We start from the raw sequence: 12602 nt of genomic DNA, 5'->3' as shown, positions 1-12602 counted from the left end.
GACGTGGCACAGCAGGTCTGGTGTGACTGGTTGAGACACGAAGGAACGGAACCGATGACATCGCTTCTGCGGCACTGTCTCATCAGGCAGCCAGTCCCTGTTCGGCTCATCTGCGGTTTCTGGACCAATCGTGGCTGGGTTACCTGTACGCTCATTACCATATATTAGATGCACGTGCACACAAACACCTTACAGCAGCCACAACAATCACGAAAACAAAACAAAAAACTAACTGTGACGGCGATGTTTCCTGGGGTTGGAGATCACAAATTCTGGGCAGGAGCTACATGCTCTCCTGATTGTGTGCTTAAATGTATATGGTACATATTAAGATCTTTATTTTATTTCTTTGTCATGCTGGAGTTATTTTGGAGTTAGATACTGGATATTTAAGCAATTGTGAATTGATGTTCACTGTTTACTTTTTGTGATATTTTCTGAATTTATTTTTAACTTTTATTTTTATTTATTTTTTTTATCATTACCTCTGTTTTATTTAATCCTTTTGTACAGCACTTTGGTTAAAACCTGTTAAATGTGCTTTATAAATAAAGTGACTTGTAATTGCACACTAAATCAGTTTTAATGGTTTTTAAAACAAGATTACATACCTTTTCTAAAAAGGAAACATCATAATCAGGATCTCTGCTTATTGTCAGTATCCCACTATGAATCACTGACATCCTCAGTGGTATCAGAAGTATTCTTCCTTCCTGTCATTATTGTATTTGAAATTGTTTGAAAACTCTTACATTCCCCAATCACAACGAGGTACATATGACTCGAAATAAAGGATTGTACTACCATTAAAGGTGGGCAGTACCTATTTAATATTCTTCACGTTCTCCTGGAACGAAAAAGATGGCCAAAACAGTCAGGATTTATTTCTGTGTGACACAAGCAATATTCTAGTGGCTATCTGAACTCGAATGTGATTTACTATCACAAAGCAGCAAAGATAAAACATAATTTATGTTCATGGCTGCATAAAGTCAAGTTTAATTTTGCTCGTCTCTGACGGCTGGTTTACTAAAACTAAGTGAAAATATAGGTCGGCTTTGCGGCTCAATGAGATGAATAATGTCACGAAGTGATGACGTACAATTTCTGCGACAAACCAGCCGGGGGATTTAAATGCCCAAACAACATGCTGCGGATTTAGGAGGACTATGTAGTGTTGTTGTTGGTGTTTTTAAAAGTCATTTTACGGGGACAGTGAAGGGTGGACCACTTCTGGAGAAACTGTCCAAATTACTGCAGGAGCGTGGATTCAATAGAGACAAGAAAAGAGTGACATCCAAATTAAAAAGAAATACAATCAAGTAAACGGTCACAAAGGTCGCAATGGGAGAAGGATGCACTGGCTGTATTTCGACTTGTGGGGGTACAAGTCACTCAGATACAGACTGGGCGAAACTTAGAACCGATTAGGTAAAAATGTCTCATTTTCTCCTGTGTTGCTTAGCGTGGACACACAGCTGTGTTGGTTTATTATTTTGTGTTATTAGGCTGATTATCCTCCACCGCAGAATAGGGGAAAACAAACAAATCTAAAAGAACTGTTTAGATTTTGCTAAATTGATGCAACTGAATTTATAGTAACTGAATCTTTTGTAACTGAGCGTCGACGGTTGATTTCTAGTCTGTGGAACCAATGCGCATAACCAAAGTTCCCCCGGACCCATTTTTCACTTGCGCTAGTTTGTAGTTCCTAGTCACAGCTAGCATACTCTGGCATCAGTCTGTACTGGTCTACAGCTGCATGCGTGTGTTTGATGAGGTTCGGAAATAAGAGGAAATGTGGTCATTTTTTGCCAGGGATCCCATCAAAGACTTCGCTCATGAAATTCTCCCGGACAGCCCGGAAAAGTCAGGAATATGGACACTGCATTGGGGGAAACGAAAGGTAGGAGCGGCTAACGGTTAGCATTAGCTCGTTTGTTTATCAAGGCCTGTCGCCACGCAACATTTAGAGTTTAATTTAGCCTCCTTGTCAGATCTGTTAGTGCCTACTCGTGTTCTGTCGTCCTCATCATGTCGTCCTAGTTTTTTTTTTTTTTTTTATCTTTGAAGGGATTGTCTTTGTCTCGTTCGATGTTAGCTCAGCCTCCAACAGACAGACGCGCATTTCTCGCCACGTCACCTCATGTTAACCGACTCGACTATTATTAAAATCGGCTAAAAGCCCGTTCTTTCAACCCGTTCACACGCAGCTGACAGTGTGGGACAGACTGTAATGATTATTGTCTCTGAGAAGCTGAAACTGTCCAGGGTCTATCGTCATCATCATCTTCATCTTCACTGCAGGATCAGATGACTGCTGGGCTTCAACTTCCTTCCTCTTCTTCACTCATTACTGAATATCCCATTGAAACACAAGTCTGATAAATTAACTCGAGTTAAGTGTTTGGTGTGTTCACTGTCCCTCACCCTGTCCCTCACCCTGTCCCCCACCCTGTCCCCCCTCAGACTACAGGAGATCCGGTCTCTGTGTTTGTCTACGAGGTGGCTCAGGGAACAGAGCAGCAAACCCAGCTGGCCAAAGCGGCCTTCAAACGAATGAAGACCCTGAGGCATCCCAACATCCTGGCTTATGTCGACGGCCTGGAGGTATTACTCAAATCTGAACAGATCTGTGTGTGTCTGTAGTTTTCCTAATATTTGGAGGCGAGTAGCCTTCTTCCCGCAGAGCGGCCATCCGATCAGCTGCGTGAAATCTGCTTTTTTTTTCCTTTGCCTACCTGTTTTCAGAGAGAGGTGAGTTAATTAGCCTTTAATAGCTGCTGTCCATGTAGAAAATAGTGTAGCAATTACACATATTAGTCACCCAACTAATATAGAGCTGATCACCTCTTTTTGACACTAAAACATCTCTGAACAGTCAGGCGTGTCCTGTCGTGTTTGAGGCGTTAGATCTCGTAGGCCCTTGGTGTTATAGGGAGGGGGTCTCTGAATTGGGTTTGTGTCATTGTAAATCCTCAGGCAGACGTAAATGCTAAAAGATTTAATACCAAGAAAGGAAGTCCAGTTGCCCTCGATTCAAGAGGTCAGACTATATTAGACATGCTTCCTATGGATGTCCTTGGCTTTTCATTAAATTGGTATCTTGGGGGCTTGAAGACCAGGTGAATACCCCAGAGTTTGGGTCATTCCTTAGCAGATTTTGTGGCTTGTTGATGAGCCCCGAGTGACAATGATGGTTTCCCAGGTAGAACATTATGTTCCAATAGAGTGTGCAATATTTCCAGCTTTAGTCAGTGGTTGTAATGTTATAGCTGGTATATATAAATATCAAATATAGCAAACTATCTCATAAACTAGTGGATGAATTTTAATGAAAGTTTCAGAAAATAATCTTTTAATGAACATCTACATACAACTGATTAACTTTTAAAGATACCCTTATTCACGGTGGATGCCACAGCTAATTGACTTTAGCAAACACAAAAATGGCTGTAACTCGGTCAGTTTTACAGATATTGAGTTCACTTTGGTTTGATGGTGGCTGAGAACCATCCTCAACACATCTTGTGAGATTCTGCAGTAATACATGAGGTCGTGGATAACACATCAAGGTTTGATCAAAATGGCTAAAACTCTGTCCCTTCTCAGCATAAGATGATTTTATTGTGAATGTCTGGCGCTCTATTAGCCTCTATTATAATATTATTATTAATGATATTGTGTCACAAGCACTACATAATGAATATTGTCACATTTAATCTTTTCAAACTAGACTTGAAATCCCACTTTTGTAATAGTTTTTTTTTAATAGTGAATGAATGAATTAGGTTGCTGTATGTGTTGAAGGGTGCATTTGTTTTCTTTAAATTTCCTCACTCGTTAAACTTGCTACAGATGGACAAGAGTCTTTACGTGGTAACTGAGCAGGTGACGCCGCTGGCAGTTCACCTGAAGGCCCAGGCAGAGAAGGGCGGTGCCGGGGAACTGGAGATTTCATGGGGACTGCATCAAATAGTGGTAAGAATGGGGCGCCATTTTCATCTAGTCCTTCAAAGAGAACCGTAGTTTCTGCTTTCTTCACTTCCGCCGTTTGCCTCGCCTCGCAGAAAGCTCTGAGTTTTCTGGTCAACGACTGCCACCTGCTTCATAACAACTTGGGCATCTGGGCTGTGTTTGTGGACCGAGCCGGGGAGTGGAAGCTGGGGGCCCTGGATCACCTGGCTCCGGAGCAGGGCGACCCCAGCGGCGTCTCGCTCCCCAGCCCAAAGGCTATTAACCCGGACATGGAGAGATACGACCCACCGGAGATGTCCAACAGCAGCGGAGAGAAATGGTGAGGGAGGGTTATTATATATTGTTTAAAAAGTCCAGGTTTGTGTGGGAGGAAAGGGACGGAGCTGGATGTGTTTCTGCTGCAGGGCAGGGGAGGTGTGGCGACTCGGCTGCCTGATTTGGGAGGTGTTCAACGGGCCGCTGCCCCGGACCTCCTCCCTCCGTTCGTTGGGAAAGGTACGTCTTCTCTGCACTTCCTTTGTTTAATCATCAAATATCACCGAGTTGTTTCAGCAGCACAAAACTTGAATTTGCGATGGTTTCATGTAAATGTTTGTATTAAATGTTTGCAATAAGTTAAATATACTGTAAATTAGAGAGATTTATTTTGTTATTACATTGTATAAAGACATTTGAAAGGTCTTCTTTTCTTACTGTTTTTTTTTCTATGGTGTGAAAGACCTTGTGACTTTTATCTTGAAAGGCACTGTATAAGTAAAAAGTTATTTTGAAAAAAAAAAAGACAAATTAACCTTGTAGTGAACAGAGAGTATAAATAAAGTACTTTCATTTAGTTGCCTACAAGCAGGTGTTGAAATATTTCAAAGGTTTATTTGTTTTATTATCAGCTAAAAGCGTTCCTTCTTTGTGATTCAGAGAAATGCTTTCAGAAAGTTGTTTTTGTTATCTCTATTTTCCTTTTTGTTTTTTCAGATTCCCAAGTCTCTCGTCCCCCACTACTGCGAGCTGGTCGGGGCCAACCCGCGAGCTCGACCGAACCCGGCCCGCTTCCTCCAGAACTGCAGAGCTCCTGGAGGATTCTTTAGCAACAGCTTCGTGGAAAGCAACCTCTTCCTGGAAGAGATCCAGGTTAGCAAACTCATAAAACATTCGTTAAGGAGCTCTGCCAAGTTAAAAGCAAACCATATGGATTTATTATCTTCCCTGTGCGTGCGTGGGTTTGTTTGGTTAAAGACGAGCCAGCCTTTCTAATGTAAACAACGCTTAACTTCAACCATTTTAACCAGATTACTGGTTAATATGAACATAAATGTTTGGTTTTTTGCACAACAGGTGCTGCTTAAGAACATTAAGAGTCTCTGTCCTTCTGTAGATCAAAGATCCAGCTGAGAAGCAGCAGTTTTTCCAGGACCTGAACGAGAATTTGGACTCCTTTCCCGAAAACTTCTGCAAGCACAAAGTCCTGCCTCAGCTGCTCACTGCCTTCGAGTTCGGCAACGCGGGAGCCGTCATCCTCACGCCGCTCTTCAAGGCAAATCCTCACCTCTCCTGGCAGCTTTCGGTCCTCGCTAAACAGGGAAATGATCCCAGAACGTCTGTGAGCTAACGGTCCCCTCTGTTGGTCCGCCAGGTGGGGAAGTTCCTGTCAGCAGAAGAATACCAACAGAAGATCATTCCCGTCATCGTGAAGATGTTTTCCTCCACAGACCGAGCCATGAGGATACGACTTCTGCAACAAGTATTTTCTGTTTCCGAGACTCCTTTTAGCTCACATGCAGGACTTAAATTAGCTTGTGCACACAGCTGCAAGCAAAATAAATTCAAAGTCTGGATGTATAATGTTTATAAGATGTTTCAAATCTGGTGCTATTTGCTTATGATGTCCCATAGTTTTTCCTTTTTAAAATCTGTAACGTGAGTTTATTTGTCCTTGTTTCTCTTTCTCAGATGGAGCAGTTTATTCAGTATCTCAACGAGGCAGCGGTTAATTCACAGATTTTTCCTCACGTCGTTCACGGCTTCACAGACACCAACCCAGCCATCAGAGAGCAGACCGTCAAGGTACCGAGTTTAGACTGGAAAATCTGACCCGTTTCTGTCACTCTGAGCATAAAATCAACCTTTTTGTTTTCTTTCTCCCTGCAGTCGATGCTGCTGTTAGCTCCCAAACTGAACGAGGCCAACTTGAACCAGGAGCTGATGCGACACTTCGCCCGGCTGCAGGCCAGAGACGAGCAAGGTCCGATCCGGTGCAACACCACCGTGTGTTTGGGGAAAATCGCCTCCTACCTCAACGCAACGGTAAAGCACGTTGATCATTTAACGTGATAAACAGTTGGGATGGGGTGAAAAAAAATACAAAACGAGTTGGATTGTCTTTTTCTGCACAGGCTCGAGAGCGAGTTCTGATTTCGGCCTTTTCCCGAGCCACTAAGGACCCGTTTCCTGCTTCACGCTCTGCTGGCGTGCTGGGCTTCGCTGCGACGCACAACTACTACAGCGTGACGGAGATCGCTGGCCGAATCCTGCCCACCCTCTGTGCCGTCACCGTTGACCCTGATAAAAACGTCAGGGATCAGGTACAAAACCTCATTAGACTTTCTTTTTTTTAAAAACAAAACAAAACAATAATTTCTTGTCTTTTTGAAACGAGACAAACAGCAATAATTCAGCACAGCCAAGTCTGATACAAATATCAGTATTATCCATCAGGAAACAGGTCTATGAGTTATAAATGTACACATCTGGGTCAAAGTGTATTATATACATTTTAAACCAAAGACACAGTCAGACATCAGTTATGTTAAAAAAACAAAATATGATCCTGCTTTCTGTAATAGCTCAGCAAGCTCATTAGGCAGGTAATAAAGTAGAGGCTGTCATATCCTGTACAACATAACAATTACACTTAATAATGGCACTGACTGTGTAACCGAGGGAGGCCGTCCCTGAATCCACTGGAACAGAACACACCGCCTTGCCAGATGTAAAAGTTTGCCCAGTAGAGTCATTTGATCAGACGATGAAGGAAACCCGTCCACAAACAGCGCCGGGTTCAGGGATTGTCTGGTGGACGGTCGAGCCAAGTTTTGTTTAGAAACTCTGGCGTGCTCTGTAGTCTGTGTAAAATTCTGTGTTGGCTTTCAGCTTTCATCTTCATGATGTTTCTTATGACCTGAACTCGTTGCTTTTATTAGTTTCTGAGGAGGTGAGAAAACAGGACACCGCTGCCTGTTATTTAAAATAATATACCTAGCTTGTAAAGTATTGATCAGTACGAAAACTTTCATATTTTTTAGATTAAAGCTCTGATTTTTGCAACATTAGCTGAGTAATGACAGCCATGTGAGAGTTTGTCTTCATGCAGTGACAGGAAATGTTAACACTGCTTTAAATATTTGCTGTCGGCTCTAAAATAATCTAAACTGAAGTTGAACAACTAAAGTATTGTTACAGCATCTTTAAATAAGTAAACTTAAACAATTGGGTAGCTTAAATTTGTTGTGTCAAAACAAGGAAGTGAGTTAATAATGACTGGTGACCCTGACAGTTTGAGAAAGGTTCATGACACTTTTGTGTCACATTAACTTGTTTTTTGGTGTCTGATTAAGGTTTGTTGGTTTTTGTTTTCTTTCTGTCAGGCATTTAAAGCCATAAAGAGTTTCCTGTCCAAACTGGAGGCTGTTTCAGAAGATCCAAGCAAGCTGGCAGAGATTGGTGAGAAACAAACAGGCTCTCCTCGATGTTTAACGTATTATTAAATCTGTTTAAATGCTGATCTCAGTTTGTTGGGAAAAGAAAGAATTTGGTTTGCTGCTAACTCGAGCCTTCCTGTTTTTGCAGGAAGGCTCGAGTTAGTGGCATTTTTAAAGATTTTCAGAGTTCTCGGAGTTACAAATGAGTCCAACATGGCAACAGAAATCTAAAATGTTCTGTAGGGATTGTTTAAAAGTGTTCTGTCATAAAAACTCGTGCTTTCATCCGAGGGTGGATTATTTGTGGTACGACTCTGCAGATGAGTGTGAGAGGGTGGGACGATGAACGTTACATTCACCCCAAATAAATACATTAATTAACAACAAATAGTAGGACCAAGAAAATTCAACAGGTAACGTTGTTATTCTGTAGTTATTTCTAAAACCCTCGTATTTCAAACCTTCCTCTTGTCTCTCGTGCAGAGAAGGACGTAGGATCGTGTGCTCAGCCCGCGGGTTCCTCCTCCAGCTGGGCCGGCTGGGCCGTGACCGGCATGTCCTCGCTCACCTCCAAGCTGATCCGCAACAATCCAGGCGCGGAGGTGGGTGCGGCAGCTGAGGGCGGCCGGCCGGCGGGTACGAGTCCGACCAGTGCCGCTGATGGAGCTTCAGCCCCGAACAAAGGTAGAAAAACACCCGATTCGGCCTGTGAGGCCTTAAAGTTGGTGCTTAATGAGAATAAAATCAAATTTGTGGCATTTCTCTCCCAGAGAAACTACTGAGAGGAATTATCCTACATCCTCTGAGTAAACATCACTCCTATTCACAGATTTTTATTGCCTTCAAAGACCTATTAAGAGCCACAGTCTTCAGGTTGGCCCTTCGTTAGAGTCCCCAGGATAAAACTAGTCTCATTTTCTACATTTTTAAAAAAAATTTAATTTATATTCGATGTATATTGTTGATCTTTTTCTGTAACAATGGCTTTAGTTCGTCTGCTCGTTGAATTGTTACAGGATGCAAACTACTTCCTGCAAGCATCTAATCCGTCGTTATTTGGGTTGTAGGTTAGGTTAGAGGTGAGACTATGACGCCATAGTTTTCAAAAGGTTGCGTTTAGTTTTTCCACATGAGAACGCAGTTTTACGAAGAAGAAGTGAGGTAGCTTGTTTAATGAAAGCAAACTTTTATTAAGAAACGATATCTCAGAAAAACTGAGGTTCTTCAAAGTGAAGTTAAGATTTCCCCCTTTGGGACGCCTTTATATTACATCTTAATCATGGAATCATGTTCAGGCTTCACTAAATGATGCTTCTGTGTCTTTGAGAGTTTATATAAAGTCTTCTGTAGCTGAAGAGTGGAACTGCTTTGTTTTATGTTGGTTCTGACTTGTTTCAGTTCTTTTATGTATTTAGATATTAATATTTTCTTGACCAGGTCTCCTCAGACAGCTCAAAGTCGGTTTTTCTCCCCCTTTTTTTGTCTTAAATCCTAGTTCTGTTAGTTTTAAATGCATCTCGTGCCTTTTGTCGTTTGTTTCTCCTCAGGTTCAGAAGATAAAACTCACCGAGCTGCCTCCGGTCGCAGCAACCAATCAGAGACTCCCGACGTCACCGACAACGACGACGAGACGGTCGGAGAGCGCTGGGATGACGAGGAGGACTGGGGAAGTTTGGAGGTAGAGCTTCTTTAAAAATCGTGAGAGTGTGTGTTTCTCTGTGGATTTTTCAGCCTCTAAAGTGTGTTTGATTCTCTCCAGGAGCCGGAGAAAGCTCCCACTGACGACTGGAACACCGACTGGTCAGAAACGGCGACGTCCAAAAAGAAGAGCAATAACAGAGGAGTACGGGCTTTTTGTTCGCCACCCGTCTCACGCTCATTATTGGCACCGCCGCCGCCGCAGGTGATAACGGTATAGGTTTGTTTCGATCTGCAGGCGAGCCGGTCGTACGCGTCCGCGGCGGTGAAAAAGCAGAGCGCAGACTGGAGCAGCTCGGGCTGGGACGCCGACGACAGCTGGTCCAACGAGAAGGAAGGCCAGGGTCAGAGCTCCGCGGGCGAGGAGGGCTGGGGCAACGACTGGGGCGAGGAGGAGACGGACACCACCTCCGCCAGCACGGCGGTGCACCTGCCTGAAGGCGTGCGCCTGGCCAGCGAGTACAACTGGGACTCCAGCAGCGGCTCGGGGAGAGGAGCCAATCAGAACGATCTGTTCGCCAGCGTGTCGCAGAGGAACGCCGCCGCCGCCACAGTGATTAACACTAGATTAAACCTTTTTCATTTGACCTGAAAACATTTTAAACTTATTATCATTTAAAATAATAATAATCTTGTTATATAAGAGAGAAATTTAAACCTAAAGTTCCTAAAGCTGAGGTTGAGTTCCTGCTGTAGGTCATGAAAATTAAATGTTAAAAGATTGGTAATGATGTGTTTCTTTGCCATAAATATCGCACAAATCATACAAAATTCAGAAAGTAACAAATTAGCTGCTTGGATTATAATTATGCCCTTGTTTAAATATTATTAGCAAAGGTTTTATGCTTGAACCAGTAGCATTTATGGTCTGAAGCTTCTACCGTTGTCATTTTGAAGGGCCGGAAACCACTGATCTGCTGATTCTGCTTCTGCTACATTAAAATAAACATCAATTGGTCTCAGCTGCAAAATTCAGATAAATTGTATGTTTATGATACTTAAAGCAGGTTTCAAACACAGGCTTGTGCTCAGCCAGATAATTTAAAAGGTTATTAAAACACCGTGTCCTGGCTTAGCTGCTCGGTGATGTTTTTTTTTCTCTCTTTGACAGACTGGAGAAGGCTGGGGCTCAGACATAGTAGGAGACTGGGGGACCGAGGAGAGCTGGGAGTCAGTCGAAGGAAGCCAGAGTAAGTCCTTCAGCTGAAGTCAGATCAGCCTGTTCTCCAAACAGGTTCACCAGTCCGATCAGGGGACGCGGAACCCTCTGCAGGCTGTCCAGATGGCCTTAAATTAAACAGAGAACGTGTCGGGAAAGTGGAAAATATCAGTTCCTGTTTCCTGACGGACGAAAGAATTAATAACTCAAGCATTCACACTGTGGCAGGTCAACATCTCAAAGAGTTTGACTTGTTTAAAATAACTTTAGATAAGCTTCACTGAGGTCAAACCTTTTTAGAACAACAGTAGTTCTTTTAAAGCCAAAACATACTTGACTTTAGTTAAATGTTTGCGTGGTTTTGAGTGCGACCTTAACAAATATTCCTCTTTGTTGAGTGTTGATGGCACACGATGCTCTGCTGATGCAAGCTGGAGCCTTGCTGGTCAAAGCAGTGATATCTTAGATCCTTGAATGCCAAATTAAATATATGAATTTTAACCGTGTTCAATGTTTTTTTTTTTTTTTTGTTGCACAGATCTCAGCAAGGCAGAGCTGTCCAAAAAGAAACGCGAGGAGAGGAGGAAAGAGCTGGAGGCTAAACGGGCCGAGCGCAAAGCCGCCAAAGGTCCCCTCAAGCTCGGAGCGCGCAAGCTGGACTGAGTCCGATTCGGGTGGACCGTGGGGTCGCAGCGGGCCGTACGGAGGTTCTACGGGCTCGAAGTGAAGGACCGGAAAGAAGCGACGAGCTGACCAGTCGTTGGACAAACGGAGGTGGTTACTGGTGCAAGTGAATGACTTCTGTGGGGTTGGGATTTTTCTGCCATTCCTTATTAAATAACTGACGAAGATGAAGGCAAAGACGGAGAAGTGACAGAAATCCAAAGAGGCCTGAAGCAGCGCGGAGGCGTGTTAGTTTAACAAAATGTTCCTGTTATTCAAATTCCTAAATCCTAAAGTTGCTGTTATACAGTAAATGTAAATAACCGGTGCATCTTGTCTGAAGAAGTGACACTTTTTTCTTTTTTTTTTTTAAAGGAGAAATACATAAAAGACTTTCTAAATCAAACGTATGAATATACTGAATGTTCCTCGGTCCGCTGTCTGCACACAGTGGATATGCATGCAGGTGTGACCACAAAAAGAATGAAACTACACAGGTGTTGTCTTTACTTTGCACAAATAGCTCTGTATGTTACTGTTGAAGAAGTGATGGAGTTGGGTGTAAATGGAAATCGCATTAAAATATATGGCATTCTGGGGCTCCTAATGAAGCAGCGTAGTCAGAGAAACGTGCTGATTTAAACACGAGAGTCCGGTTTCAAGCCCAAAAAACAAACAAAAAAAAAATCACATTTTGTGTTTGTCGTCTTCATGTCTGACACAGACTTTGTGTTTTCTAAAGATTCTTGAAGAAGAAGAATCCAAAGGAGGACAAATTTTAACCATCAATAATCGGAGTGTGTTTGTTCTAGGTACGCTTTTTATTCTGCTTCCTGTTTGGTTTGGCTCCAGAAGGCTGTTTGAACATAAAACGTGTGGACCTGAAATATGTCAAAAGCAGCAGATCTATCGAGAGAGTGTGACCTTTTTATTTTTATTTTTCTCTTTGTTGAAGCATCAAAATGCAACACTGGTGGTTTTATCCTCTAGACCATTGGTTCCCAAACTTTTCAGCTTCCGACCCATAAAATAACAGTGACAAAGGTGTGTGAGCCCATCTGTTGGCTGTTTAAACATCCAAAAATGCTGATGACTCTATTAAATAAGGACATAATGACAACACAAACAGTCTTAACATCCATTATGTATTTTTTAAATCACTTCATGGACTTGTATTTCAAGTTTTTGTAACAAATATGGTGCAAACATAGCTTAAAAACAAAGTTTTTTATTGTAAGTTGATATCTGGAGATTATCTAAGGACCCCTGCTTGGTGTCGAGTGACCCACACTGGGGTCCCGACCCCAACTTTGGGAATCTCTAGATGTTTGCTGGTGACAGATTTATTATCGCCCGCAGCGGTGATGTCTGTGTTCATTACCACAGTAATCATTGGAAGTTCATTTCCA

The 12602-nt window shown here is 42.7% G+C and overlaps 1 protein-coding gene across 1 annotated transcript; it reads left to right on the top strand.

Moving 5' to 3' along the window:
• Window positions 1-1710: 1710 nt before the first annotated feature.
• Window positions 1711-12098, top strand: scyl1 (SCY1-like, kinase-like 1). The gene is made up of 18 exons (XM_017408511.3): window positions 1711-1906; window positions 2470-2610; window positions 3859-3981; window positions 4071-4297; window positions 4383-4473; window positions 4951-5106; window positions 5351-5509; window positions 5609-5716; window positions 5926-6039; window positions 6124-6279; window positions 6369-6557; window positions 7620-7695; window positions 8157-8357; window positions 9221-9351; window positions 9433-9516; window positions 9610-9924; window positions 10483-10561; window positions 11069-12098. Exons 1-18 carry the CDS (start codon window positions 1799-1801, stop codon window positions 11191-11193), a joined length of 2583 nt encoding a protein of 860 aa, XP_017264000.1. The 5' UTR covers window positions 1711-1798; the 3' UTR covers window positions 11194-12098.
• The last annotated feature ends 504 nt before the right edge of the window (window positions 12099-12602 follow it).

Source organism: Kryptolebias marmoratus, linkage group LG9, assembly GCF_001649575.2.
Source record: "Kryptolebias marmoratus isolate JLee-2015 linkage group LG9, ASM164957v2, whole genome shotgun sequence".
NCBI classification, from domain to species: Eukaryota; Metazoa; Chordata; class Actinopteri; order Cyprinodontiformes; family Rivulidae; genus Kryptolebias; species Kryptolebias marmoratus.
Note: the sequence above shows the minus strand (reverse complement) of the source record. Positions and strands in the feature narration are given on the sequence as shown.

Bases quoted from the DNA above. Each gene is read 5' to 3' on its own strand.
- scyl1 (XM_017408511.3), top strand. From the start codon at position 1,799: ATGTGGTCATTTTTTGCCAGGGATCCCATCAAAGACTTCGCTCATGAA. The intron at 6,280-6,368 runs GTAAAGCACGTT...TTTTCTGCACAG, and splicing joins CCTCCTACCTCAACGCAACG to GCTCGAGAGCGAGTTCTGAT. The intron at 8,358-9,220 runs GTAGAAAAACAC...GTTTCTCCTCAG, and splicing joins AGCTTCAGCCCCGAACAAAG to GTTCAGAAGATAAAACTCAC.